The sequence below is a fragment of the Pristis pectinata genome, chromosome 28, assembly GCF_009764475.1.
Source record: "Pristis pectinata isolate sPriPec2 chromosome 28, sPriPec2.1.pri, whole genome shotgun sequence".
NCBI lineage: Eukaryota > Metazoa > Chordata > Chondrichthyes > Rhinopristiformes > Pristidae > Pristis > Pristis pectinata.
In genome coordinates this window covers 5,660,742-5,687,731 of record NC_067432.1, presented here as the reverse complement: position 1 = coordinate 5,687,731, position 26,990 = coordinate 5,660,742, and the positions used below count along the sequence as shown (strand labels likewise).

General features: G+C 37.7%; 1 protein-coding gene across 1 annotated transcript in view; it reads right to left on the bottom strand.

Moving 5' to 3' along the window:
* The window catches only part of map2k5 (mitogen-activated protein kinase kinase 5), a 220,459-nt gene that overhangs the window by 138,033 nt on the left and 55,436 nt on the right, over positions 1-26,990 (bottom strand). Inside the window, exons 6-8 of the mRNA XM_052040367.1 lie at positions 21,972-22,039; positions 20,529-20,577; positions 8,376-8,440 (exon numbers count right to left, since the gene is read on the bottom strand). Of these exons, the coding sequence (XP_051896327.1) occupies positions 8,376-8,440; positions 20,529-20,577; positions 21,972-22,039 (182 nt within the window). The remainder of the gene's footprint in view (positions 1-8,375; positions 8,441-20,528; positions 20,578-21,971; positions 22,040-26,990) is intronic.

The window sequence follows — 26,990 nt, the reverse complement described above, 5'->3', positions numbered from 1 at the left end:
TGTCAAACAATTCCCTTCCACACACAGATGCTGCTCAACCCACTGAGTTCCTTCAGCAGATGGTTTGTTGCTGCCTTCCACAAAATGCTTTCACATCCTTAGGTGAGGGTGGTGAGGGAAAAGTGCAATCCCTGCCCACAAACAGCTGATAAACACTGACGACTGTCCACGCTACTCTCCCTGGTTTAGTCAGTTATAGAGTCATACAGCATGGAAACAGGCCCTTTGGCCCAACTGGTCCATACCAAACAAGATTCCCATCTAAGCTAGTCCCATTGGCCCACGTTTGGTCCATATCCCTCTAAACCTTTCCTAACCATGTACCTGTCCAAGTACCTTTTAAATGTTGTTAGTGTACCTGCCTCAACCACTTCCTCTGGCAGCTCATTCTATACAATGACCATCCTCTTGGTGAAAAAGTTGTCCTTCATGTTCCTATTAAATCTCTCTCCTCTCACCTTAAACCTATGCCCTCTAGTTTTTGATTCCCCAACCCTGCAAAACAGTGAAACTTGTAGAAACATCTTAAAAATTGTTATAAACTATTGAAAAAAAATCAAACAATGTAAAAATTGAATCACACAAAATATTTAAATAAACTTAAACCATTTAAAGATCCAGAAGTATCCTATCCTTTGTTCATTCAAAGGATGTAAAAATTAAAATATTGGAAATATTTAAATAAACTGTTTACAAATCTATAGGTATGCTACCCTTGGTTCCTCGCAGCCTTGATCTGCCATCTGAAATCAATGGGGAAGAACCTGCATTAAATCTAACCTGGCACAGCTGTTTGTACTGTTTCCCCAATGTGAGTGGTGGGAATCTGCTGCAACCCTGAACACAATTGTGAAAAATAAGAACAGTTACCAACAACTTGAAGACTTTTGTGCCTGTGCATTAGTTCTGAATTTGATTTTAGCTACCCAGCAAAATCTGGAACACTGAATATTATCGAGACATTTCTTAGCTTTGTACATCAACTTAAACAGACATAAAAGTTACATTCACACTGCACAAGGCTAGCATTAATACCAGTTTGTGCTCCGCTCCACAATCTGAATATAAAACAGCTGAGGAAAATTAAGACCAACTGAACAAAGTAGATAGCCTTATCCAGACACAGCATTTGAATTGCAACTGGCTCCACATGATTCACTATAGGGAACTGGCAGTACTGATATGGGATTAAAACAGACAATGCTGGAAAAACTCAGCCAGTCACTGGTATGAGTCTTGCTTAGTGTAAAAGTACCCAGAGACTGAATTCCATTTATGTAGAGCTTCATCAGGTTTCACTCTTTTGCACATGCGATTCAAAAGTAAAACCTGCAGAGCAGATACCAGAAAACCAATGCGATGAATGACCAACAAACGTGTTTTCAAGGTGTTAGCTGAATGAGTAATATCGACTAGGAACAAGGGCAACAACTTGCACCTGCCACCTAACCTTTAATATCTATCAGATTGAATGTCCTTTGGTTTGAAATGTAATTTAAAGAAAGCACTTCTAACAATGTAGCACCCTCTCAGTCATGCACTTTGGTGTGACTTTAAATAATACAATATTAAATAAAAACAGATGATGCAAGCTTGAAAATATGTATTTTTAAAATCACATTTTAACAATGCCTTATTTCTGGGCCTGGAAGCTATTTCCCTTAACCAGAAGAATTAATTTCTCTGTCTATTTATTTACATAGGTAGTTTGTCTTTAGTGCAAATGGGAAAATTGGATAATTTGTTGTTTAAATATTTAAAGAAGAAAAATTTTAAGCTTCAATAGCCTGGCAAACTGCCCAAACATCTAAACAAACAGTAAAAACCCACTGTAAATAACATTTCTTTTAAACATCAGCTAAATGCACACTTCAATACTGCTTTACAAAGTCTTCTGCAAAATTACTGTAACTAACAAGCAGAAATTTATCAGCTTCAGCTAAAATCAATTGCTTAAATCAATTCTAACACTGCTAGTGTGTAAGAGGCCCACTGGCAATTTAGGTAAATTACACCATGTAAATGCTTTTGCCTTAATTGAACAGTTTTATCAAGCAGATTCTGAATGCTGTCCACACAGCTTACACTGAATCTGTCTAAATCTAAACATAAACACATTCTATATCTGGATGGAAAGGTTTTGTTTAAACTAGTCACTTGAAAGCTTCACAACTGATTAAAGTGTTGCTAAAATAGTTCCATTAATGGCCAGATAGATAAACAGATGGAATACATCCCATGAAAATAAATATAAATCAGCCCTAACATGGTCATAACCTTCATTTAAATTAAAATACCTCAAAATTTGAAGTTTAAAATGTATTGTACTCTTAAATTTTGCTCCAGAATTAGCATACAAAACTTCATCACTGTCTACAAATAAAACTGCAGATGCTGAAATCTGAAACAAAAACAGGAGTGCCGGGAGAACTCAGTCAGACAAGCAGCATCTTTGGAAATTTCTGCCAGCTTCAACGTGATCCTGCTGCCTGTTATATTTTCCCCTCTCCTCCCCTTTCTGCATTTCGCAGGGACCACTCACTTCGTGACTCCCTGGTCCGCGCTCTTCTGTCACCACTCACCAGTCCCCATCCCCCGGCACCTTCCCATGCAACCGGAGGAGTTGCAACACCTGTCCATTAACTTCTTCCCTTCCCACCATCCAGGGGCCCAATCATTCCCAGTGAAGCACTTCCATTCCGATCTGCTACATTCAGTAGTGACAGAGGAGAAACTAAAAGCAATTTTGTTCATTGCTTCGCAGAGCACCTGCACTCAGTCCGCGGGGGTGATCGTGAGCATCCTGTTGTATGTCACTTTATAATTCTCAATCCCACTAACCTGTCTGTCTATAGCCTTCTCTACTGCCATACTGAGGCCCAACTAAACTGAGAAGAACAACATCTTATCTTCCACCCAGGCACTTTGTAACTTCCTGGAACAAACAATGAATTCTCCAACTTCATCATTCCCCATCATCAATATTCCTTTCCCATCCCATTTCATTTAATGCCTCGCTTGTTGTCAGTATTCATGCTCTTTATTACCTGATCTGTCTTAACCTATCTCCATATGTTTTTTTTGTCTTACACCTCACACCTCCCCACAGTTTTGCATTGAAAACTGTAAACCCTCCACTCTTCCCCCAGCCCTGAGGAAGTCACTCATTGACTGCCTTTTCTTTCCACAGAGCAACAAATTCCAACATCTGCAGTCTCTTGTGTGTCTCTCTCTTCTCTTTCCACAGATGCTGCTTGACTGACTGAGTTCTTCCAGCATTTCTGTTTTTGTCTCATCAGTGCTCTAGACTGTACTGACACCTGTGAGTAAACGCATTACTTGAACAAGCACTACTAAACCAGAAGCACTTAATCTATTAAGGCACAATTCCCAAATCAGAGTCAACCTTAATTATCTCAAATGAGATACAAGTACTACACTTCTGTTTTCTTGGAGCAGGTTGGATCAAAAAGCTGCCTGTGTTTGATTCCTACTGCATAAGCAGACTGTAGTTAGTGAAGATATCATGTGAGGAACCGTTGTCCCCTTCCAAGGATCACACAGCCTGCTAACACTATCCAAGTTTGCAATGACAAGAAACCAGAACCTTATGGTAACCTGACAGAATTTAGAGCAGTGGAAAAAATTGGGAAAGCACATAAAGTCATTGCCCTCAAATCTTAAGCTTAAGTCATGGAAAAAAATACCAATGATGCTCGGATCTGTGAGTCTTGTGATAAATATAAAACAAAAAGACAACAATTCTAGTATACTAGCATAACCATCGTTAGAGGCAAGTATTTCTAAAGGTTCCTTGTAGTACCTTTGTGATTCATACCTGATGATCTGGCACTTTTACCCCCCCCCCCACAGTCCGGTGCTTGTACAAATTGTTTTGAAGTCAGAAGAGTTCCCGAGACCACATCAGTCAATAGGAACAAAATATATATGGTAAGCTGCTGGTCAGTGGATCAAGGGTATAGACTGATTAAAGACAGAAACAACAGCCTGATGGCTTCAGTCGTCACCGAGCGAGGGGTATTGGTACTATAGGGGGAGGGGAGGCCCAAAAGAGAGGAACTCAGTCATGGGATTTACCCGAGTACGATCCCAGCCCAGAATGGCATTATTAAAACCTAGCTGTTCTGGCTGCATCTACCAACAGGTGCTCCTCAGAACAAAGCCAATTAATTTTGTTACTAACAATGTTATTTGGTGCATGTCTGATGCAGAAATCATGTCAGATACAAGTAGTAATGTGTGACCTCAGGTACCCAGTCAAATTTCCAGGAACCTTGTGGTTTTATCTGGAAATGGTTGCACTCGTGTTCCACTGTGGGGGAGAAAACGACTTTCATATGTGTAAACCTAAAACAAAAAGCTTTTAAATTTCCAAGCCAATGCTTTATAAAATATTTTAATACAAAAATGGAATTTTACAAAATATATTTAAAATATTAGTCTAATCCAACAGAGGCAGGAACTGTCACCACAGGTTTCTCGGTGAGCAGGTTCTATCATGGTTCATGCAAAACAAAGTTTCTAAATATCATCAGCAAAAGATAAACATGCAATTATTGTTACAGATAAAACTATTTAAAGCTCAATTCAGTTTCACTGCTTCAATATGAAATGGACTAAGACAGTGGGAAAGTAGATGTGTTAACAGTGCTCAGGTAAGAGCAATGGGACAACTGGTTTGGGGAGAGCTAACCCCTTACCATATGGAAAATTACATAATATTTTTGCAACTTAGTAACTGAAAATTGAATTGCTCTTTTCTAAACTTTATGAACTGAATTATGGACTGTCCCACTGCAGCTGTAACAGTAGAATTTGTCACTTGAATGATGGAATCTAGTCTAAAACTTCTAAGCTTTCAATATAATAATTTTGAATTATTTATGAAAGTCAGAAATCTCAATCCATCAGTCTTTCCTCCTATAATCTACAGACTTTGGAAAGCCCACATTGCCAAACTTATTTGTAATTTTTCAACCTCGTTGTTTTGAAGCAAGTTCACTAGTTAGGCATCTCATTGTAAAATGTTGTCATATTTCTCTCTCTGTCAATCATCAGCAACTACATTTATATGTTTTCTTGAATACAGAAGAAAGCTAATAGCACTCCAGAGGTATAATATATAAAAAAAGATGCAAAACCAAAGGAGAAGGAATTATCAGGAATGACAATAATCTTGATCAAAGAGGTGGGCTTCACAGAAGCTCCAAGAGAGCCATAGGGAGACGAAGAAGTGGAAGGATTTAGGGCATGTATTACAGACGTAAAGCTTAGCCTGTGGAACACACCTGTTAAATTGCTGGTAGGAGGAGGGAATGTGAAAGTGCCACAGTTAAAGGAAAGAAGAGTTCTGACGAATTGCAGAAGGATTGACATTGGATTCCTGATGGCATATAATGATGATGCATTTTAAAGTAATTTGACTATATTGCATTAAAATTCCAATATTTTGGCATCGCTACACTAGGTTTTCCAAAAGTGACTTCAAAGGAATTTCACAATGGAAATCTTTGCCCTTTGCTGTGCTTAATGTCTAAACAGTAGTCTCTAAAATGCACTGTAATAACAAAGAGTATAATATTGGTAAGGCATAAAAAAGCAAAAAAATACAAATTTAGCTTGTTGAGAATTATAATAGCGGCAAATTTAAATATATATTGATGATTTTGGGAAAACTAGTGTTTAAGCAATATTTATGAACCCTAAACTCCATTCATATTATAAGCTTATTTAAAAACACAATTAATTGATACAAAATTAATTAACAATATTAATCTCAGTTAAAATACAGAAAAATAAACAAACCACCTACCTTCACCATATTATGTTTATCCTGACCCTCATCTCTGCATAACTGAGCTCCGCCCCTGGACTTAACTGCTGAGTGCAATAGACAAGTGTGGAAGGTAGGAATACACTGGCCGCAAAGAAGTCCTTACTCATTGGCAAAAGGCAAGTACATTTCCACCCATACACAACTTCACTTCCCTGGAATTATTTCCATAATGAAAATAATTCATGTAAATTGTCACTTACTAACACACAAAGCATTTTTCCTTTGCTTTGTATGCATTGATAGATGGTAGGGTGGCCTTTATAAAATGGTATCATGGTCTTTATTACAGGAAAATGGAGTTTGAAAAGAAACCTTGCTGAATTTCTACTGGCCTTTGATGAGACCTCATTTACAGTATTGCATGTAGTTTAGTTTTCAAAACTGAGAGAAGGATGTACTGCTTAGAAATTCGAGATCCTGGATCTGCCACTGCAAATTTCATTAGTGATTGGGTCCTGAGGCTTTGAGTGCTACTGAAAGACCACTGCAGCTTTCTGTATTTGGAAATATGCCACATGTGAGGCAGAGTCTGGAAGTTGGGTCAGGGATGGGAAGTGAGTGGGATGGTGAGGTGGGGGTGGGGCTGGTGGTCTCAGGCCAAGAACAGGGACTAGAATCAAGGTGGAGATCAAGTAAGTGATTCAAGTAAAGTGAGAACGGGGGTTGTGACACTAGCTGAGGGAGGCGCTTGGTTAAATAGCTGTGAATCTGACATTATCAGAGGTCAGGCCTCTTCCACACTGGTTTTATATCGGTTGCTCATTTAACAGAGGACAGGCAATGGCAAAATCTTATAAGAAAATAGGTTTGCAAACACAGTCCTGGCACACTGAGAATAGGAGGGAAGAAAACTTGGAGCGATGTGGTGGAGCAGAAGATTAAAATTTGAAACTGTTATTTAAAGCTTGTGTTTTTATAGCTCTTGGTCTTTTAAGTGAAGTGAATTTCCTGGACATACAATAAACTATGGCTATTACTACCAGATTAATTTCACATCATTTCTTGCTGATATCTTGTAAAAATAAATACAATATCAATAAAAATCAAGCAATGGCTATTTAAACGTTTTCTAGATTATATTTTGAAAATCCTTCATTTTGACTAGGATCACACTTAAAGGCTGCTGAGGACTTTGGCAGCATCTCTCTACTTAACCACCAGGAAGGACACAAGTGATTCGTTCCTCCTTTCGATATGAAAATGCCTTGTTTTGCTCAATACTGCTGCTCCACTGCAGACCGCTATGATGAAGGACATAAACAGCAGGCCTGCTGTGTTTTAAGACCATTACTGCGCCAACTCATTGTGCGTCACTCGCTTCCCTTGTTTATTTTCACAAGAAAAGGTATTGGTGGATATTAGAGAAAATATAGTCATTAAAAAATTCCAACTGTATTATGCAGCAGTTTACATATAAAAGCCTTTCAACTGCAACATGAATACATTTGCACAACAACTGCTAATATCTGGCAAGAACATATATTCAAGTGTGTAATTTATATTCAAAACAAGAAAGTGATTAAAACTACCTACATACTGGTGGTACTCAATTGCAGAAAGTATTTGAAAAAAACTATGTTTTAAGGAAGATAGCAAGTAGAAAATTCAAGTAAAGTGATTGTTCTTTACTTTCTACCACATCTTTTGTTATTTGCTCTAATAAGCTAAAACGAGCAAGAGAAACTGAAAATATTACACACCTACCCTATTACCTACACAAAAGCATCGCTGGGTGATGCAATGAGATTTTACTCACTACCATATACAAGATAGATTGCTGTTGTGGACCGATTGTAACTGTACTCAATTGAGTGAAAAGCTATTTGCGCAGCATAATGGGCAACTGGGAGGGCGATTATATAAAGTGTTGAGACAAGAATCTCAGTTTTAGGTTAGTCTGGAAGTCATACTTACTAACAGTATGCAAGCTTGCCTGCTTGCTAAGCCACAAGTCATTCCTACCATTCCCAACCCCAACATTTATTTTAAAATGCTTTGTCAATTAGCATTTGGAGTTTGTGATCCGGGTGTGTGAGGAGCGTGATCGCTTTGAAATTAAAGAGAAACAACAAAGTAATTCAACCCGCTGCAATAAAATTTAAGTGGTTGTAAAAATAAATGGGTTGTTTTTTTTATATACAAGTGCAAACCAGAGTAGACAGTCTCCCTTTAAGCCAAGGTTAGTGCAAGCAGTGATCAATACCTCAATCTCAATAAACTATTTCAATAATAGTTGATTCAGGTGGAAACAGGAGTTGAAATTTCTGTTCATCGACCTGTGTCACCTTGTCATGTTTGCTGAACACTGATAATACATCATAGCTGTAATGGAAATGACTAAGTGTAAAGTGTACACAGAAAGGCACCCACAGAATCGCTTTCATTCTTCAACATCAAATCAATATGATATGCATGCCTTCAGCCAAAACCATATGATGGATGCTGGGAGGACATTAAAAAACCCTTTACCAACATTTTTCAATGCATTCTGTGGTAATAGGTAGAGGCAGATACTCACTTGTACACTGTCCCTCCATTGCCATGACCGAGGATATCTCGATACTGAATGTCCTGTTCATTCATCTAAAGGAAGGGAAGGTGGAAAAAAAAACTAGTAATGTCAGGCAAGCGTATAGAAATGTCAAGGAAAAGTAACTCAAGGCCATAAACAACAAGCATCCAGGTCATTTCAAGTTCAGCAGCAAGTGGGGAAAGATCAATACAACATTTGCTGTTCAATTTATAAAAGACAATACCAAGGGACGAAGTGATGGAAAGTTTAATGACAATTTGTTTGCCTGGGTCATTTCATTAATGTTTGATAAAAGACGTCAAAACTGAATGATATAACATGGTTTAGGTGGGTCAGTGTGAGGAACCTAAATGGTGGGCCGGGGGTTGGGGGAGAAGAGAAAGGAAGCTGACTGGCGCCACTTAAACCCCGAGGGCAATACAAAGGCAAAAATGAGAATTCGGTATAAAATCATGCCATTCTGCCTCAAAACCGAAACAATTTAATTTAGCTGAGAGTGGCTTTGGTCTTCATTACAAACAAGTAGGAATGCAGCCATCCTTCAAAGTGTATGTCAGTCCTGTCAAAGTCTGTAGCGTTCAATGCCAGTCACATAGAAACAAGAGACAGGTGCTGCAGAAGTGTTAATGTCAAAGACTTCAATTGTCAACTTGGTAAGAGAGTTAAGAAATAACCTCTATAGCATTTTGTCATAGAGTTTAAAAAAAACACACAGAAATGAAGTTTAGCTTTTTTCCCCCCTTGTTTTATTCCCACATCTTTGTTCCTCTTCATAACATCAAATAAAGCATTTCTGGTAAATAAGGCAGCAAAACTAGCTTCTGTCTCATTTTCAGCATTTAATGCACTTTTAACTTCTTAGGAATGCCAGCAGTTTTATGTCAAACTTCTGGCATTTACCCCTGTAAGTGCCAGGAAGTTTGGGATACCAGTGCAAATGTTCAAGTCCAAGCTTACTGGCTGCTCTAGACAGTATTTTCCCAACCACACTCTGACTTGGACCCCTTCAGCAGGTCGAGCAGTAGACACAAGCTTGCTGCAATTAGCCAGCAGTTACAGCTCTGCAGATCTTTTGCAGAAACAACAAGCCTATTCATTTCGATGGAGAAGAAGAACTGTCAGGGAGAAGGGTAAATATTAGTTAATTCACATTTTTGAATGAATTGTTTAGTTAACTGTGATTTACTGATTATTAACAGTTTTCAAATCTTTCAAAATGGCAGTGAAATTCAGAAGCAATTGACAGATCTTACACAGACAGAGCCTGGGGCAAGGTTAAGTTGGCTGTCAACTTTTTTCATCCATTTCTTGGGGAAAGCTCATTCTGGTCCACCCACAATTCGTCACACTCAGCTCTGCCACTGTTCAACACCTTGCCATTTAGCACTGGGCATTAAGACGACATTGATGGATCCAAAAGAGGCAAGTTCAAACTTCCTCCTGCGTTAGCAGTGAATGTAGACCACCTGCTGCTGACAGACTGTTCTGGCCCAACATTTGCAATTCAGGTTGAATAGCAGTTCACTGCTCATAGTTACTTGAACAGTAAACCTCTAGACAATTGAGGTTAATACTCAACAAAGCAATAATATATTTTTTCCTTTTAATGTGGTCTACATCTATAAGTTTTAATTCATTCAAATCTCTGCTACCCATTTCCTACACTTGCAGAATGATTGGGCTTGCAGATCATTGGCCACTTCATCTTCAGTTGACTTGCTCTAGAAATTCTTCTCTAAATTCACTACCTCATTGCCGTAACTCCTGCCACCTTGCCACTCTTCCTTCGTCCCTTCCATGCTTGAGGACAGTACTTAAAACCCACCTCTGGAACCAAGCTTTCACACATCCCCAGACTCTTCAACCTTACTTGTACATCCAAAATGCATTGGGACCTTTTCCCCCCATATTAGAGACTTTGAATATTACAAACTGTTATTTTGTTGATTGTGTTATACTTGCAAGACTTTCTGTTTTTACTTCAAATTTCTACCAGTCATATTTCCGATATTATTTGTAAGTGTTCTTTAATTTGTCATTGTGTCTGACGGTGTGATGTAATTGTATGGCAGTTCATCAGCTCAGCTCAAGTAACGCTCACCGTCTAACAACGTGAAGTCATTTTCCAAACAGATTTCTGCAAAGTTTTCAGTTACTTTAAACCTTACAATTGATTTGCCACTAGAATGTGTAATCAGCTTCGCTCTGCGTTGCAAGCATAATAAAAGACCAGATGAACAAAGTAAGCAGCCTAATTCCAACATTCCAACCCATGCAGATAAACCATTTCAAATGATTTTCTTTAAACTTGCTTGCACGATAACAACTTTTCACATGTTTTGTTAGATGTGCTTGCTACTCCTTTTTCTCCTCCAATAGTAGCCCAGCATCTCAGACAGGTGGAAAATATTGTACACTGTAGGATTGTGGTAAAAATATTTAAGTCTTTCACACGGTATTCATTTCAAACGTGAAAAGTGCCCAGCTTTGCAACAACAGATTGCATCTTCCCAAACTTGGATATTGTACTATTGGACAGAACAGTAGGTTAAAGTCCTGTCATCAATGATGGCAGCAATTTGAGGCAATACATTTTACAATTGTACAGAAAGCATAGTGGGACAAATAAAACCCCACCTTGGTTAAATGTGATTTTTCCACAAACTGGTAGCAATTCATTGAGTAAATTTAGTGGTCGCACTCTCAGTAAAAGTCATACTAATTGACCACAAACAAATCTACAGCTACCAAAACACAAAGAGGCTGAGCCCAACAATAAAAATTAAGTTTCTACAGAAAACAAACAATTAAATAACATATTGTATGAAACCTTAAGAAATTATATCATGTATTTATCACAAAACTTTTTAACCTAAACCTGAACCTCAAGACAATCCTTGCAAATTATTCAAGCTCCAAAATCTCATTTTCAAAGCATTATTTGAACTCCCGATTAAATTGTCACCTAGTAATACCCACCCCAGTACTGATTTTCTCCTCTGATCTAAACCAACAAGAGATGAAGTAAATTAGATTTTATAATTTTGGGGGAAAATGACAAATAATATGATTAATGAAAAATTTGTGCATAAAATTGCCAAAAGATAACAACATTTTCAAAGGCCAATTTAATATCATTTTTGTACAACATATATTTATCACAATTAATTTATTAAGCAACTATTTAAATACCAACATTTACTTCCAAATCGATCTAATTTATACTAAAATTCTTTTGTATTTAATGTCAATATGTCATTTCTTAAATTAAGTTCTTTTTAAAACAATCCCAGCAATTTTTTTCATTATAGTAACTATTTCAAGAATATTGTGGGCAATGGAGAAGGTCTAACAGATAATATTTTACACTGCACAAAGTAATTCAAAAACACATGGGCAAATGCTTCCTATGAAGTAGTGACACTTTATCAATACTGGAATCAATGTTTGGCATTACCAGTGAGTGACAGATATGAAATAAATATTTATATCACATAACCTGTGTCAATGAAACACAGCAAAAAGCTATTTTCAACCTGTCAATAGCTGATTTTCCCAATGACAAGCAGGAGAATCATAATTTTAACTTTTTTTAACATCTAATATGAAGTCAATATTGAACTGTCACTGGTAATTTTGTTAAACTACCAGATAGCACATTTTTAATGCTTGGTTATATTATGTTCTGAATTGTACTGAATTGATTCTGTGGCAAACAAACAAGATTGGAGCACTGCCACTACTATCAAATGTCAAGGGGACATCCCTCCATTAGGCTACTCTGTTACAGGTGATATCAAGGGACAGGCGTAAAGAGCAAGCTGGTAATTGTCTGCTTGACACACTCAACTTGAACAACTTGATTCATGAAATGCCAAAAAGGCTTAGTCTGTTCCCTTCACAGAGAATGAATACGCATCCAAGATGATTAACTTTTTATCCTAAAAAGTGTGAAAGGAACGTGAACAGCAGTTAGGAAATCAATAAGCATCTTTCATTTGCAGTGACACAGATGTCTCAGTCAATACAACTTAATAAGCAAGCGTGATCACAATGGACAGATGCCCTCCTTCCTCAAAGGTCTCTTAAAAAGCTTCATCTTTCCACACTACCTTAAGAACAACATTAGAATCTATTTACTGTGACCAATTTAAATGCACAAGTCAACAGTAAGTTACATGTAAACAATTATTAAAATCGTAACAGACATTTTCAAAGATCCTGTTAAAATACTTTACAGTAGCTGAATGGTCCATTAGGTCAGGAATGCAGTGCTGGAGCTGGCCATTTATGGTAACCACCAATTGTCTTGGACACTCTGGCTTTGGAATATACAGTCCAGTTGTGGCCGAATGGTAATTTACAAGTGAAAGTGAATTTCTGGTTTTCTGCTTCTATGCTAAAAAAAAAATTCCCACTTTTACAATGTGCAACCAACTCTGTGACTGGCCTGCTATTATAATTCCAAGCAAACTCATCTCCAAACCCTGGGACACAACACCTCCCTTTGCAACTGGATCCCTGACATCCTGACCAACAGACGGCAATCAGTGAGGACAAGCAGCAACACCTCTGCTATGATTATCCTCAACATTGGTGCCCCACAAGGCTGTTTTTCACTGTACCTCAGTACATGTTTTCCAGCAAAGAGGCAGGAGGTTGAGAGGATTGAGAGTACAGAATCTGTATGTTCCTGTTAGAATAAAAGGCAAGGCTAACAGGTTTAGGAATCTTGGTTATCAAGGGATATTGAGGCCCTGGTAAAGAAAAAGGTGGTGCATATCAAGTATAGGCAGTTAAGATCAAATGAGGTGCTTGAGGAGTATTAGAAATACAAGAGAATACTTAAGAGAGAAATCAGGAGAGCAAAAAGAGGACATGAGGCAGACAAGGTAAAAGAGAATCCCAAGGGTTTCTATAGCTACATTAAGAGCAGAAGGATAGCAACGGACAAAATTGGTCCTCTTGAAGATCAGCGTGGTCATCTATGCATGGAGCTTAAAGAGATGGGGAGATCTTAAATAAATTTTTTGCATCTGTATTTACTCTGGAGACAGACGCAGAGGCTATAGAACTGAGGCAAAAGAGTAGTGAGGTCATGGACTGAATCCAGATTACAGAAGAGGAGGTGATGGCTGTCTTGAGGTGAATTAAGGTGGATATGTCCCCAGGGCCTGGCAAGGTGTCCCCTCAGACCTTGTGGGAGACTAGTGCAGAAATTGCAGGGGTCCTGGCAGAGATATTTAAAACGTCCTTAGCCATGGGTGAGCTGTCAGGGGACTGGAGGATAGCTAATGTTGTTCCGTTGTTTAAGAAAGGCTCTAAGAATAAACTGGGAAATTATAGGCCGGTGAGCCTGAAATCAGTCGTGGGTAAATTATTGGACAGTATTCTGAGGGACAGGATATATAAGAATTTGGAATAGACAGGGCCTGATTAGGCATAGTCAACATGGCTTTGTGTGTGGTAGGTCACATCTAACCAATCTTATACAGTTTTTCAAGGAGGTTACCAAGAAAGTTGCTGAATAGATTAGGACTTTACTCCCTGGACCACAGGAGAATGAGGAGTGATTTTATAGAGGTATACAAAATTATGAGGGGTATAGATACGGTGAATGCATGCAGGCTTTTCCACTAAGGTTGAGTGAGACTAAAACTAGAGGACATAGGTTTAGGGTGAAAGCTGAAATATTTAAGGGGAATCTGAGGGGGAACTTCTTCACTCAGAGGGTGGTGCGAGTGTGGAACGAGCTGCCAGTGAAGTGGTAGATGCGGGTACAATTGTAACATTTAAGAGAAGTTTGGATAGGTACATGGATGGGAGGGGTTTGGAGGGATATCGTCCGGGTGCAGGTGGATGGGACGAGGCAGAAGGTCAGGTCAGCATCGATGACGGGCCGAAGGGTCTGTTTCTGTGCTGTGGTACTCTATTCTCTATGTGACAATAATAAACCAATTTAATTTAATTTAATTATTGTCAGAAAAGTGGCAGATCTATGTCTATTTCACATGAAGGTAAAGCATCTGATCGCCAACAACATGCTGACATCCAAACCACAATGAACTATACAGAGTACTTTGAATGCTGGGAGGAACTGAAGCCAAAGGTTTTACTTGACAATGTATTTCATTTACAATTTTGCACCCATAGGTCACCTAAAGATTTAATTTCACTCTATCTGTTCACTGGGCTAAATGAACAATTGATAGAATAAAGGCAAAGTCTATTTGTTCTTGGAAATAAATTATTCTTGGCAGAATCCTCCGTAATTTGCTCTATTTTTAAAAACAGAGCTTAATTACTTCTCCATCAAAATAAGCATGATATAACATACATGGTGGCTGCTGCCTCGCAGCTTCAGGGATCTGGGTTCAGTCCTGTCTGTGTGGAGCCTGATGTCCACACTGTGATTGCAGGGGTTTCCCATGGGTAGTTCCTCCCATCATCCCAAAGCTGGTAGGTTGATCAGCTGCTATAACCCCTTGGTCCAGGTAAGTGGCATAAGAATAAAGGACAGTTGATGGGCATATGAGTGAGTGAGTAAATTGCAGGGCTATAGGGAAATAAGGAGAGAAGGAATGGGACTGATGGGGTTTCTCTGCTGGCATAGACCAGTACAGAAGTAAGATGTAAGCATCAAATGTTAACTGTAAATACTTTTAGAAAGCAAAACTCAAGGGTTACTGGTAGGCAATGGAAAATATCTCTCACAGGTGTAGTGTGCATGTACCTCTGCACTTGTGTGTGGATACATGTACACATGAAATTAGACACAAAACCTAAAAGGAGAAAAAGCTGATTGAAGAATAACCCATCTTTTGCTGACACTTGAGGCATATCTGCATGGTCATTTGGACATAACACGCAGGAGCAGGAGTAAGCCAATCAATCCCTCAATCCTGCTCCGTCATTCAGTAAGATTATGACCAATCCAATCTTGGCCTCAACATTTTCCCACTCACTCCTCGATGCCCTTGTTATTTACATGTTTGTCAGTCTCCCCCTTGAATGCATTCAGTGACTCCATCGGCAGTTTTCTGCAGTAGAGAATCCAAAGATTCATAACTATCTGAGACAAGAAATTCCTCCCCATCTCCATTTGAAATGTGCAACCCCTTGTTCTGACACTATATCCCATAGTTCTAGATACCCCCCATGAGGGGAAACATCCTCTCAGCATCCACCCTGTCATTTCCCTCAAGCTCTTGTATGTTTCAATAAGATCACCTCTCATTGTTTTACACTCCAATAGAGCTAACCTGCTCAACTTTTCTTCATTCATCTACTGCCTTAATCCCAGAAATCAACCTCATGAACCCTCTCTGCAATGCCTCCAATGCAAGTATATTCTGCCTTAAAAATAGAGACCAAAACTTTCCAGGACTCTGGGTACAATCTCACCAGCACTCTGTAAAATTTCATCAATACCTCCCTTCCTTTATACTCCATGCATCTTGCAATAAAGGTCATCATTCCATTGTTATCTTGTTGATTACAACCAATGCATTTACCATTTCTGCAGTCACTTCCTTTAAAAGCTCAGTTAGCAGGCTATCAGTGCAAAGGATTTACTGGCCTTTAGCCCAAGTAGTTTGCCTCATACTTTTTTTTCTGGTGTTGAAGAGTGTCTTAACTTCCTCCCTTCCTATAGCCCCTTCATAATCTATAATTATTGGGATTTTTTTTTACAGTGCCTTCTGCAAGGAAGTCCAATTGGAATTGGAATTGGTTTATTATTGTCACATGTACCGAGGTGCAGTGAAAAACTCGTCTTGCATACCATTCATACAGATCAATTCATTACACAGTGCATTGAGGTAGTACAAGGTAAAATAACAGAATGCAGTCCAAAATAATTATTTAGAATTTCTGCCATTTCTCTAGCATTTTCTTAATTTTCATGTAGGTGTAGAAGTTCTTACTTTTTTAAAAATATTATTTGCTAGCTTATTCTCATATTTTATCTCCTCCCTCTTTATAATGGGAACTTATCATGCAATGTTGCTGTAATAAACATAGAACCTTCCTTTCTACAATACAGGCCATATGATATGTAGTAATAGCAATCACATTAGTTAATTCAAAGTGAATACATTTACTTGTCCCATATCAATAACCACATTTAAGAGAGTGTACAAGATGATGAATACGAACTCTGTGTGTGTGTGTGTGTGTGTGTGTGTGTGTGTGTGTGTGTGTGTGTGTGTGTGTGTGTGTGTGTGTGTGTGTGTGTGTGTGTGTGTGTGTGTGTGTGTGAAGCTCCAGTTGTGCAAATTACAATTTTAGTGCAGAACTCATGTCTTACAGGCTGCCAGCTGATTTCATGTTTATACAAAAATCTTGATTAACAGAATGTTTTGCCCAGACAACTTTAATTATCAAAGTAGCCTACAAAAGAATTAACCGAGCCATTTCTGACTATTTGAGACATTTAGTAAACTAAGCAACATGGGATTGGTACCATCAAAGGCACAAAACCAGTCTTACGTAGGCAATTTCATTAAATGAAGTATTGCCACTATTTTATGATTAACCGCATGGTACTAAGCTTTAAATATGAATTCAATATTGCTGATTTTCCATCTTGGCAAATCAGTGCCAGTTTAATCAGGTTAAAAATATGGCTTTGAAATAACATGAAGCTAATCAAGCAGACTATGTATGTTCATTGAACTGTGCCTGATGTTCCAGGGCTGTGGAATCTACTCCACATCACAAACTAGGTAGGTACAAGACCAAAGGAACTGGGTGATTTTAGGAGACACAATTGAAGTGTCAGCTGTATGATAACTAACTAATTACAGCATCGGTTTCTATCTCACTATGGTAGATTTACATTAAACCTATTCCATCTAAAGTAAAAGATAATCCACACATCATGCAGAAGACACAGCACTAGCCAAATTCTGCAAGCAAAGGAATTACAAGATCCTACAAATTAACTGGTAGCTCAATTAAATAATTCCCAAACAAACTTTTTCATGCAGCAAGAGGACTTCAAAGATACTGAGTCAGCAAAAAAGAATCTGCTGCAGGTCAAGAGAATTATTCTCTCAAAGAAAGAATTTTCTTAAGATCAGTTTCTCTGATGCTGAATTTAACTTGTTCTTGGTCTTGAGTAGATTCAGCAACTCTGGAACAACAGGCATAGTTTTGTAGTAACCTGTACAGAGTCTACTTGCATAACTTTACAGTTCATGAAGTTACAAACTTTATTTGCAACTCGATTAAACCTAAAAGAGCAATAAAGGAAGTTGATTTGGTTCTTGAGCTAACCTGCACAACCCTAATCACTACCTCAGTATAGCAACACCATGACCACTTGACACTACAATGAACTTTGTTTATTATTTTGGTTCTAATTGTGTTCTTTCTTATACAAATTAAACAAATTTATACAAGAATTATGTTTTTTTTCCCCTGAATGTTGTGCCTGTAATGCAGTGTCCTGGTAATGCCGCTGCAAGTAAGATTTTCATTGCACCTGTGCATACGGATACTTGTGCACGTGACAATAAACTCGACGACTTGTTTCCCCAATAAATGGATCTACTAATATATAATAGCTGAATTCAATTTGATCAATGATATAATCTTCTCCCTCTTTATAATTTTCTTTCACCGTTTCTTATCTAAGAGCCTTTTTGCCCTCTGCCAGAACTACTCCACATTCCACCTGCCATGTATACTAACAACCCAGGTCAAATTTTAATCTTCCACGGTAACTTAAATGCAAAAAACTGCAGTCGTTGGAAAGAACAGCAAATGCTGGAAATACTCAGCAGGTCATCCAGCATGTATGAAGGAAGTGAGTTAATGTTTTACATCAATGACTCCTCATCAGTTGCTCTATAACATAACAAGGGTCACAGACTTGAAACATTACCTGTTTCTCTTCTCACAGATCCTGCCTCACCTGTTTAGCATTTCCGATGTTTCTATATTTAATTTTTCATCACAATAGCAACACCATGCTGATTTTATTTAGCAATTTAGCAGGGTTTAGATACTTCCATGATAAGTGGATTAACCCATACCCTGTTGTTCTATGACTTACAAGCTAATGTACCAACTAGTTGTACATGGTTCATTAAAGTGGAGAACTTTTGTTCAGTGTTGTGACTACAAATTTTGCCCATTACAGTTTTTCCAAGCAATAGTTGTGAAATTTTATTTGGATATTGAAAAGGAAATCGAAAGAAAGGGGAAAAAGAAAGAAAATAAAAATGACAACATAACCACACAGAAAAAGGGAAATAATAGTATAATGTTGCAACTACTAGATCACTGATCCAGACACGCTTGAATCCCACCTCAATGGAGAATTTGAATTTGAGTAATTAAGTAATTTAGGAATATAACAAAAGGTCAATCTCTGTAACAGTAATCACGAAAATACTGGTCTGTTGTAAAGTTCATCTGGTTCACTAATGTCCTTCAGGGAAGAAAATCTGCCTTCCTTACCCAATCAGCTCGATTTGCTACTTCAGACCCTCCAATGTGGATGACTTTTAATTGCCCCCTTATTTCAAAGTCAATTTGAGAAGGACAATACATGCCAGCATTGCTAGCAATGCCCACATAGGAACATAAGTGTGGTGGCTAAAAAAGTAACAATGGCCATGAATCTACCTGATTAATGCAAGAACTAATTTGGTTCACTAATGTCCTTCAGAGAAGAAAATCTGTCATCCTTTCCTGGTCTGACCTATATGTTATTCCAAACTCAACAATGCAGTTGACTTAATTGTTTCTTCACTTTAAGGGAAATTAGAAATGAACAATAACTGTAGGCATTACCATCGATGTCCAAATCACGGGAACAAATAAATAAACATTTTTTTAAGTTATCGATAATTTGCAGAGGAATTTAAATTTGATTGTGTTTGTTGGGGAACATTTAAGAAATGCATTATATACATAGGTTTATTAGAAAGCCTGTGTCCTGCCCCCTGTGTGCACCTTCAGGGATACATAAAGAAATACTTTGATTGGGGATAATGTAAGGATGGAGGCAGAAATGACAAAGGATGTCACTCCTGCCTCCATCTGTACACACTGATGCGAGGGTGATGAGGTAAAAGGACACAGGGTTCCGACCTCATTTCTGGGGGTGCCAGAGAAGGGCAAGGGTAGAAGTGTGAAATGGGCCAGATAAGAGTTCATTTGCTACAGTGGAGTGTTACCCCTGGCTAAGAAGAAAGGAGAATGTTTCAGAAGCTTTCATATGGATAATCCAATAACAAATTTTCTTCTGCCCCAGTTTAACAGAATGACATTGAAGGAGAAGATCAGCCTTGATAAAGTGGCAGAGCAGATTCAAAGGTTTAAATGGCATATTTCTGCTCCTATTTCTTGGAAACGTTCATCAAATTATTTTCAATATACTGTAGCCCTCATACACCTGATTGGTGGTAATGCCTGCATCATAACATAAGCAGCCAACATCAGCTAACTCCGTTACTAGGTTAAGAATTAATGTGGGTGGGAGCAGTTATTAAAGTTACAAACATCTTTGTAACTAATTCCCAACCATGCTTTAGCAATTGCAGAAGCAAATTAAAATATTGATGGCAGAGGTAAAACAGCCCAAAGGGAGCCCCCCTCATAGAGTACACTTTGTTAAACAATTTAAAGATTTACAGGTAACCATACTGGTGTCTTAAACACATCTTATGATTCAGATAAAAAAAATTTGATTGTTCAAACTTCATTTCTGCATATTACTTCAATCCCACTTTGTGATCACTGCATTATTCTTTATACCATGTCAAAAATTTACATTGTAAACCAAATACTGTCAAGAACAGAAAGGAGAGGTAAGAGGTCTTGGTGCAAGACAGTCATGCAGGAGCTGAAATATATGGAAGCTGGAGGATGGGAATCTAGCCAAGACAAGAGTTGACTTTGGATAATTGGTCTGGAGGTCCATGGGCTGAACACAAGTACAAAGGTGATTTCCCATAATTTAGTAGGGCATTTCACTTTATATTCAGACAGCATCCAAAATGTAAAATGAATCTGCAGTTTTCAGTATGTTTCATAAGCCCACCATTATTCTCAGCAGATTAATAAGAAACTAATCATCAATTAAACATATTGTAATTTTATTTGCATACAACTTCCAACAGTTACCTGCCCATTTGCTAGTATTTTCTTAAGTTCAGCAGATGACTTCTTCAAGCTGAAACAAAAGCAGTTATGAAAAGGTTATGAACATTGATTGTACTTCACATGTAAATTGCAGAACTCCATCACGTTATTAAAAAGCAAACATTTCTCAAAATGTAGTTTTAACATTTGTGCACCCTCCCCAATAGTCTAAATAGAAATAAATAAATAGATTTTAATCACAGTGAAGCAATCACCTTTTGCTGTTATTACGCAACTGAACTAAAAAAAACCCTTGAAATGTGATGTTTTGTATCATAAGGTAAAAGACTTCAACAGGTAATAAGCCATAATTACTGCTTTGCAAATATTCTGGATCTAAAAATTAATCATACCCTAGGTGGATTGCAATTCCTTCAAATATACCAGTTTTAAAAATATTAAGTTTACGTATGATATTTTAGCCCCCAACTTCCAATCTCTATTTAGCAATCTGTTTAAAAATTCAATTAAAAAACTTTGCAGTGAGAATTTTTTGATGTGGGATGTTCAGCTAGTTTGATGATATCACAGCTACTGGGCAACAGGGATATCATTGAACAGATGGACAACAGTAACCAAGTCAAAAAAGGGGGAAGTGTATGTCACAGAGATTGCTATATCTTTGTGGGAAACTTTCTTCAAGATCAGCGGTGAGAGCAATTGCTTCCACTGACTGTGCTAATGGCTTCCAACGAGACTCAATTCATGGCCAAGTATGAAACTGAGTCATGCTGATCATATCTAAGATGGGGAACTTTGAAATCTGACTAATGATGGTAACAAGGTTCCCAATTTTTAACTTTTCTACTGGCACTGCAGAAGCTTAAAATTCAGCTTGTGCTCCTGGTATCTCATAAGCCCTGCCACAACTGGGACATGCCAGATGCAGGCAAGACCAGGCACAACCATGAATTTGTCCACAGCAAAATATCCTGACAGTAATTACCACTGAGGCTTAAATAAGAAACTCCCCATAGTGGGCAAGATGCCATTTGGCAATACATGCCCATGAAACTACATTCCTACTTAAGGAGAGGAGAGAAGAGCAAAATCAAATGGAAAGAAAAACATGATCATCAAATTTTAATGCAAATTCATTAAATAATTTGCACTTTCGCAATTTGAGTTTGAAACTAATCTAAATATTAATATCAATACCATCAACACATCTTGAAATTGAGGAAGCAGAATAGCAAATGTTAGATATTTTTATGAGTAATAGTTATGAGATGACAGAAGCAATGATAAATATTAATTCCAATATCATTTGCTTTTTATAATTGTATTCCTCTCATTTTTGTCAAGAAATCCCAGCAGAAACACTTCTCAAATTATACAGTATAACAGTTTTGAACCTAGCATCACTAGTTATCATGCAGCGAACATATCTCATAAGCCATTTTTGATTCTGCTCTTGACTCTTACCTATTGTTCGGAAGGCCTTCTGTGACTGCTGGGCAGCTATTATTAGAGGACCCTGCCCGTGTATTTACCTGCAGGCAGATAAGGAGTTTTTATCAGTCATTCATGAGCTGCGGACGGCAGTCTAATTAACCTGTAATTTACCATAGATTTCTCATTTCCATCCGAAGGTTAATTGGCTTGTTGCTAGGTACGCGAATGGTTGCGTGATCTCTATTCGCACATGACGTTAGCATACTAAATCACTAAGTCTTTACAGAAATAAGAAAAGTCAATACTTTATGCTGTAGTAAGGATGAATAGCATTGTGCAAAACATGCTTAAAAATGCATCGGCATGTTTTATATAGGCATTTTTACTCTCAGGTTTTGCAAAACATTCAAATAGTATTTAATTCATACAACTTTCCTCTTATTCTAATGCTGTTCACCAGCTTTATATGGATTAGTTGGTAAGATGGCTCTGGAAGCAATGGCAACGTTTGAGGAGTTGTCGGGGATTACGACCAGCATGAAGTCTTTTCCACCTGCATCTTGAAGAAATGGCATTTATTTTTAAAGACTCAATGGTGAACGTTGCAGATTTCCACCAATACATAAGAGATGGCAGGATAAAGCCATTCAGCTCCTTGTTCCTGCTCTGCTATTTAATAAGATCAAGGCTGATCTTTTACCTTAGCATCATTTTCCTACACTAACAGCCTACCGATCAATGTTTTGAATATACTCAGAATCTGAGCCCACACAGCCATCCGGAATGGAGAATTCCAAAGGATCACTTTTCTCTGGGTGGAAAAATTTCTTCTCATCTCTGCCATGAAAGTCTGTTCCCTTATTTTAGAGGCTGTGATCCCTTATTATTGAGATCTCAGCCAAGGAAAACTGCAATTACACAGCTGAGCTATCAAGCTCCATTAAAATTTTGTATGTTTCAATGATATCTCCTCTCATTCTTCTGAAGTCAAGAATATAGGTCAACTCTGCTTAATCTCTTCTCATATGATAAACCTGCCATCTCTCAAATCATCTGGTAGAACTTCACTGCACTGCAATCCTTCTATCAATACCTTTCCTCATATAATTTTGTTTGATAATCCCTTGTTGGCTCCTTGAATCCAAACTCACCAAATCAGTTGGTTTGGCTTCATCTATTCTCTAGTTACAGGCTCAAAAAACTCTTAACAGAAATATCAAACATGATTTCCCTTTCATAAATCCATGAAAGTTTTGTTCAATCCTATTATTTTTTTCTAAATGTCCCGTTCCCACTTCCTTAATAACATATTATTGCATTTTCCCTACTACTGATGTCAGGCTGACAGACCTTCTGCTTCCCATTTTCTTTCTTCCTCCTTTCTTATATAAAAGGGTTACAGTATATTTGCTATCTTCCAATCTGTGTGAACCATGCTAGAGTTAATAAAATTTTGGAAGATGGCAAACAAAGCATTTGCCAACTCCATCAACACTACCTTCAGGACCTTGGGTCACGTATGCTATCAGGTCCTGGGAATTTACACTTAGTTGGCTCCGATGTGCAGGCCACATCATTCACACAGAAGTCTTGAATCACCCTTTCCAGATCCCAACATTCATCCACTGTAAATATAGGGAAACAGGGAATCTGTGTGTAACTCAAGATCATTGCACACTAATGTCCTAATGTCTCACACTGTCTTACCATATAGTATCGTATTTCTAGTTTTATTCAAGTATATGAGTGCACATGCACAGAATTCACAGAAAAGCATATTAGAAATGATGAATAAGACCAAGATGAATAGAAATACTGGCTTACAATATATAAATGTCTTTTAAAAAAGTTGAAATAATTAAATTCATTATCAATTAATTTAATCAGATTTAAACTATATTTATATGGCACAGCTGCTGCTGCTGCTTCTTAAGCAGTCCCTTGGGTTTCAGGATGACTTGCTTCCACTCAGTTTGGGGGTTCAGATGTGGCTAATGAGGCGAACATGGGACCACAGGTGGGGCAGATGGGTAACTTGGGAGGTGCAGCATTCCTTCCATCACTTACACTTAGCTTCTGTGTGCCCTTGATGAATGAATTCGATGTTCTCAATGCCATCCATATGCTCCTTGTCCATTCTTAGTGGTCATGGGCCAGGGATTCCACTGAATCAAAGGAGATATAATACCTTCCCAAGGAGGCTTTGAGAACATCCCTGAATCTTTTCCTCTGTCTACTTGGTACTCACTTACCATGACAGAGCTCAGAATAGATTCTGTTGCAAGAATCTGGTGTTGTTCATGTAAATGACATGGTCTGGCTATTGGAGCCAACTGGGCCTCAATTCTAGGAATATTGGGCTGGTGGAGGATGTCAATGGATTTAGAGCATCTTGCAGAGAGGGTTGTAAATTGTCCATTGCCTTGAGGTGCAAATGTAGGTAGCTCAAGTTTCAGAAGCATTTAAGAGGGCACAGTTACACATGTTTTGGACCTTGGCCTTCAAACACTATCCGCCTTGGACTGCCAAAGGCTGTACCAGTAAACTAGTAATGGGGGAATTTCATTATCAGATGTCTGCCTTCACTGAGAGGTGGCTCCAGAGATATGGGAAAGCAGTCCATATTTTCCAATAGTCTCAGAATGGAATGTCAGTGTTGTATAGTGGGGCAGGGTGACAGAGGACCTCTGATCCACAGATGTTAAGTGCAAAGCCCATTCTCACATTTATGGAGCACTGCTGACATTGCAGAAGGTGAAATGTTAACAACAATGAAACAATTTATACAGCCAAATTTCAGGATGCCTTTCTGAAAGAAAAACGTCTGTGAACACCAAAAAGGCTTCAATTCAGTGATATCATTCATTGCTGAAACTTTAAAGTAAGAAAGATTTATTTCAACTGAGGTTGATTACTTCTCCATTGGAATTTCATTCAAACAAGATCCTTAGTCACAAGATAGGCATCATTTTAGCACCACAGAGCCATAAGTATTAGTGTGTCCACAGTTTACAAACTGAAAGGCAGAGGGCAAGGACAGGATAACAGCTTTAAAAATTTAATTGGATGTATTTTTGAAATAAATGCAGTAGATATTGGAAATACACAGACTAACGAGCATCTGGGAAAAGAACAAGTTGGTTATACCACTTCCGGTGTTCATCCTCCACCAGATGAAGATTTCAAACATTTATAATATTTTGTAATTTACATTTATTTCAATAATGTTCTTCCCCTTGCTGCTGGTGTTGAATTTTAATGGAAAGCTCTGGAGGTTTTCCAGCTGCAGGAACAGTTAAAGTAAGTCCACTTCTGATATGAATATCAGAAGGAAAAATCTGGATAAATGGATGAAAAGTTCCCCAGGAAACTGGATTTTGGCTGTACAATGTACAGTTTTCATCAAAACAAAAATGGCAACTCTAACCATCTATTAGAAGACAAGAGGACAAAAGAGGACAAAAATGAACTGATTTTTAAAGTAAAATCTTTTAAAATATTCTTTGTAATTGAGCTTTGTAACCTGTTGTTTATGTTGCTCTGAGTTTTGTAATGGTTTTTAAGTACAGATTAAACTTCAATACAACAAATGGAAATGGGCCCAGAAAGCCTTGTGCTGTTTTGGATGAAAAAGAGGCAAAACAGTTAGTGGATATAATTTTTTTGGTTTAAAAATACATTGGCATAGTAAAATTCATGTCGTAAGTTGTATGGTGTTATTTAGTAAAGCCTAAGCAGCTTTCTCTCAGCTGGTTCTGCAATAGTTCTGGCCAGCCTCAGCCACATTGATTTTAGTGAAAAAAATAAAAACAAGTTTGAAGTTGAGTTACTTATGTCCAGCAAACAATTTGATTTACCAAGAACCTACACTTTGGCCCGTGTCATCCTTCAGTGAACTAAACAGCAGAAAAGGCCCCTAAAATCTTTAATTTCTAAACAGTGTCAGAGGAAGTGAAGTAAGTTGTAAAGAATTCAAGAGGTGAGAAATGGTGGGAATACACAATAGTTCAATCATCACACACAAGGAAAGATAACTCAACAGGTAAACCCACTGTCAGAATCAGAACCTCATTTTCAGTTCCAACAAATGGTTATACTCAAAAACTTATTCCGTCTGTTCTTCTTGATCATTAACTGACTTGCTCTGCACTACAAACAATTGTAAATTTTATCTTTTAATCAGAGACAGCATTAGCTCTTGTTGCAGTTGTTTTTAAAAAGGAGTTGGTCAGGGTTATTATCAGAATTAAACTGTTGATTGGGAGGAGATCAAATCAACCACCTTCGTGTTCAATGATGGACAATTGCACCTATCTTCCATTCAGCTTATTTCTAATTTTTCCCAATTCTGATGAAAGGTCTTGAACCTGAAATATTAATTCTATTTCCCTCTTCAAAGATGCTGCCTACCCTGCTATTCTTTTTATATCATTTTAAAATATGCCATGGATGGATAGCTCACGATCCCATATAAGTCCAGGAAGGAAGAGTAGAGTGGATAGAAAAATGATTATGATGTTTATGGCAATTTTAATATTGTTTATAATCTATGGGAATTTGTGTTAGATTGACTAATAGCCTTTCTTGTCCTAAGTTTGTTTCAATTAATTGAACAGTGGCAATCTTTTGAAAAATAAACATTCTAATAAAATTCAGGTTCAACCAGCAGACATTAAAATGCAAAACATGTTCATCTTTCAAAATATATGACAAGCTGTAGGATGTTTTAATATATCCAAAAAATGCTTAATTGCAAAATTATTTTGGTAAAAACAAATATTTAGCAGATAATTTCAGGAAATAAATAATTTAGATTTTTACATCATGTTGTCTGGTTAGAAATGCTCAACAGCAAAATGCGGCAAAAAATAGATATAGAAACAGCACATTCTGGAAATACTCAGCAGATCAGATAACAACTGTGGAGAGAGTAACAGAGTTAACATTTCAGGTCATGACTTTTCACCAGCACTTACATAGCTATCTTCTGTCTGATACTCCTGCATGGTTTAATTCCTGCCTTTTAACAAAGGAGCTACCTTGTCTCTT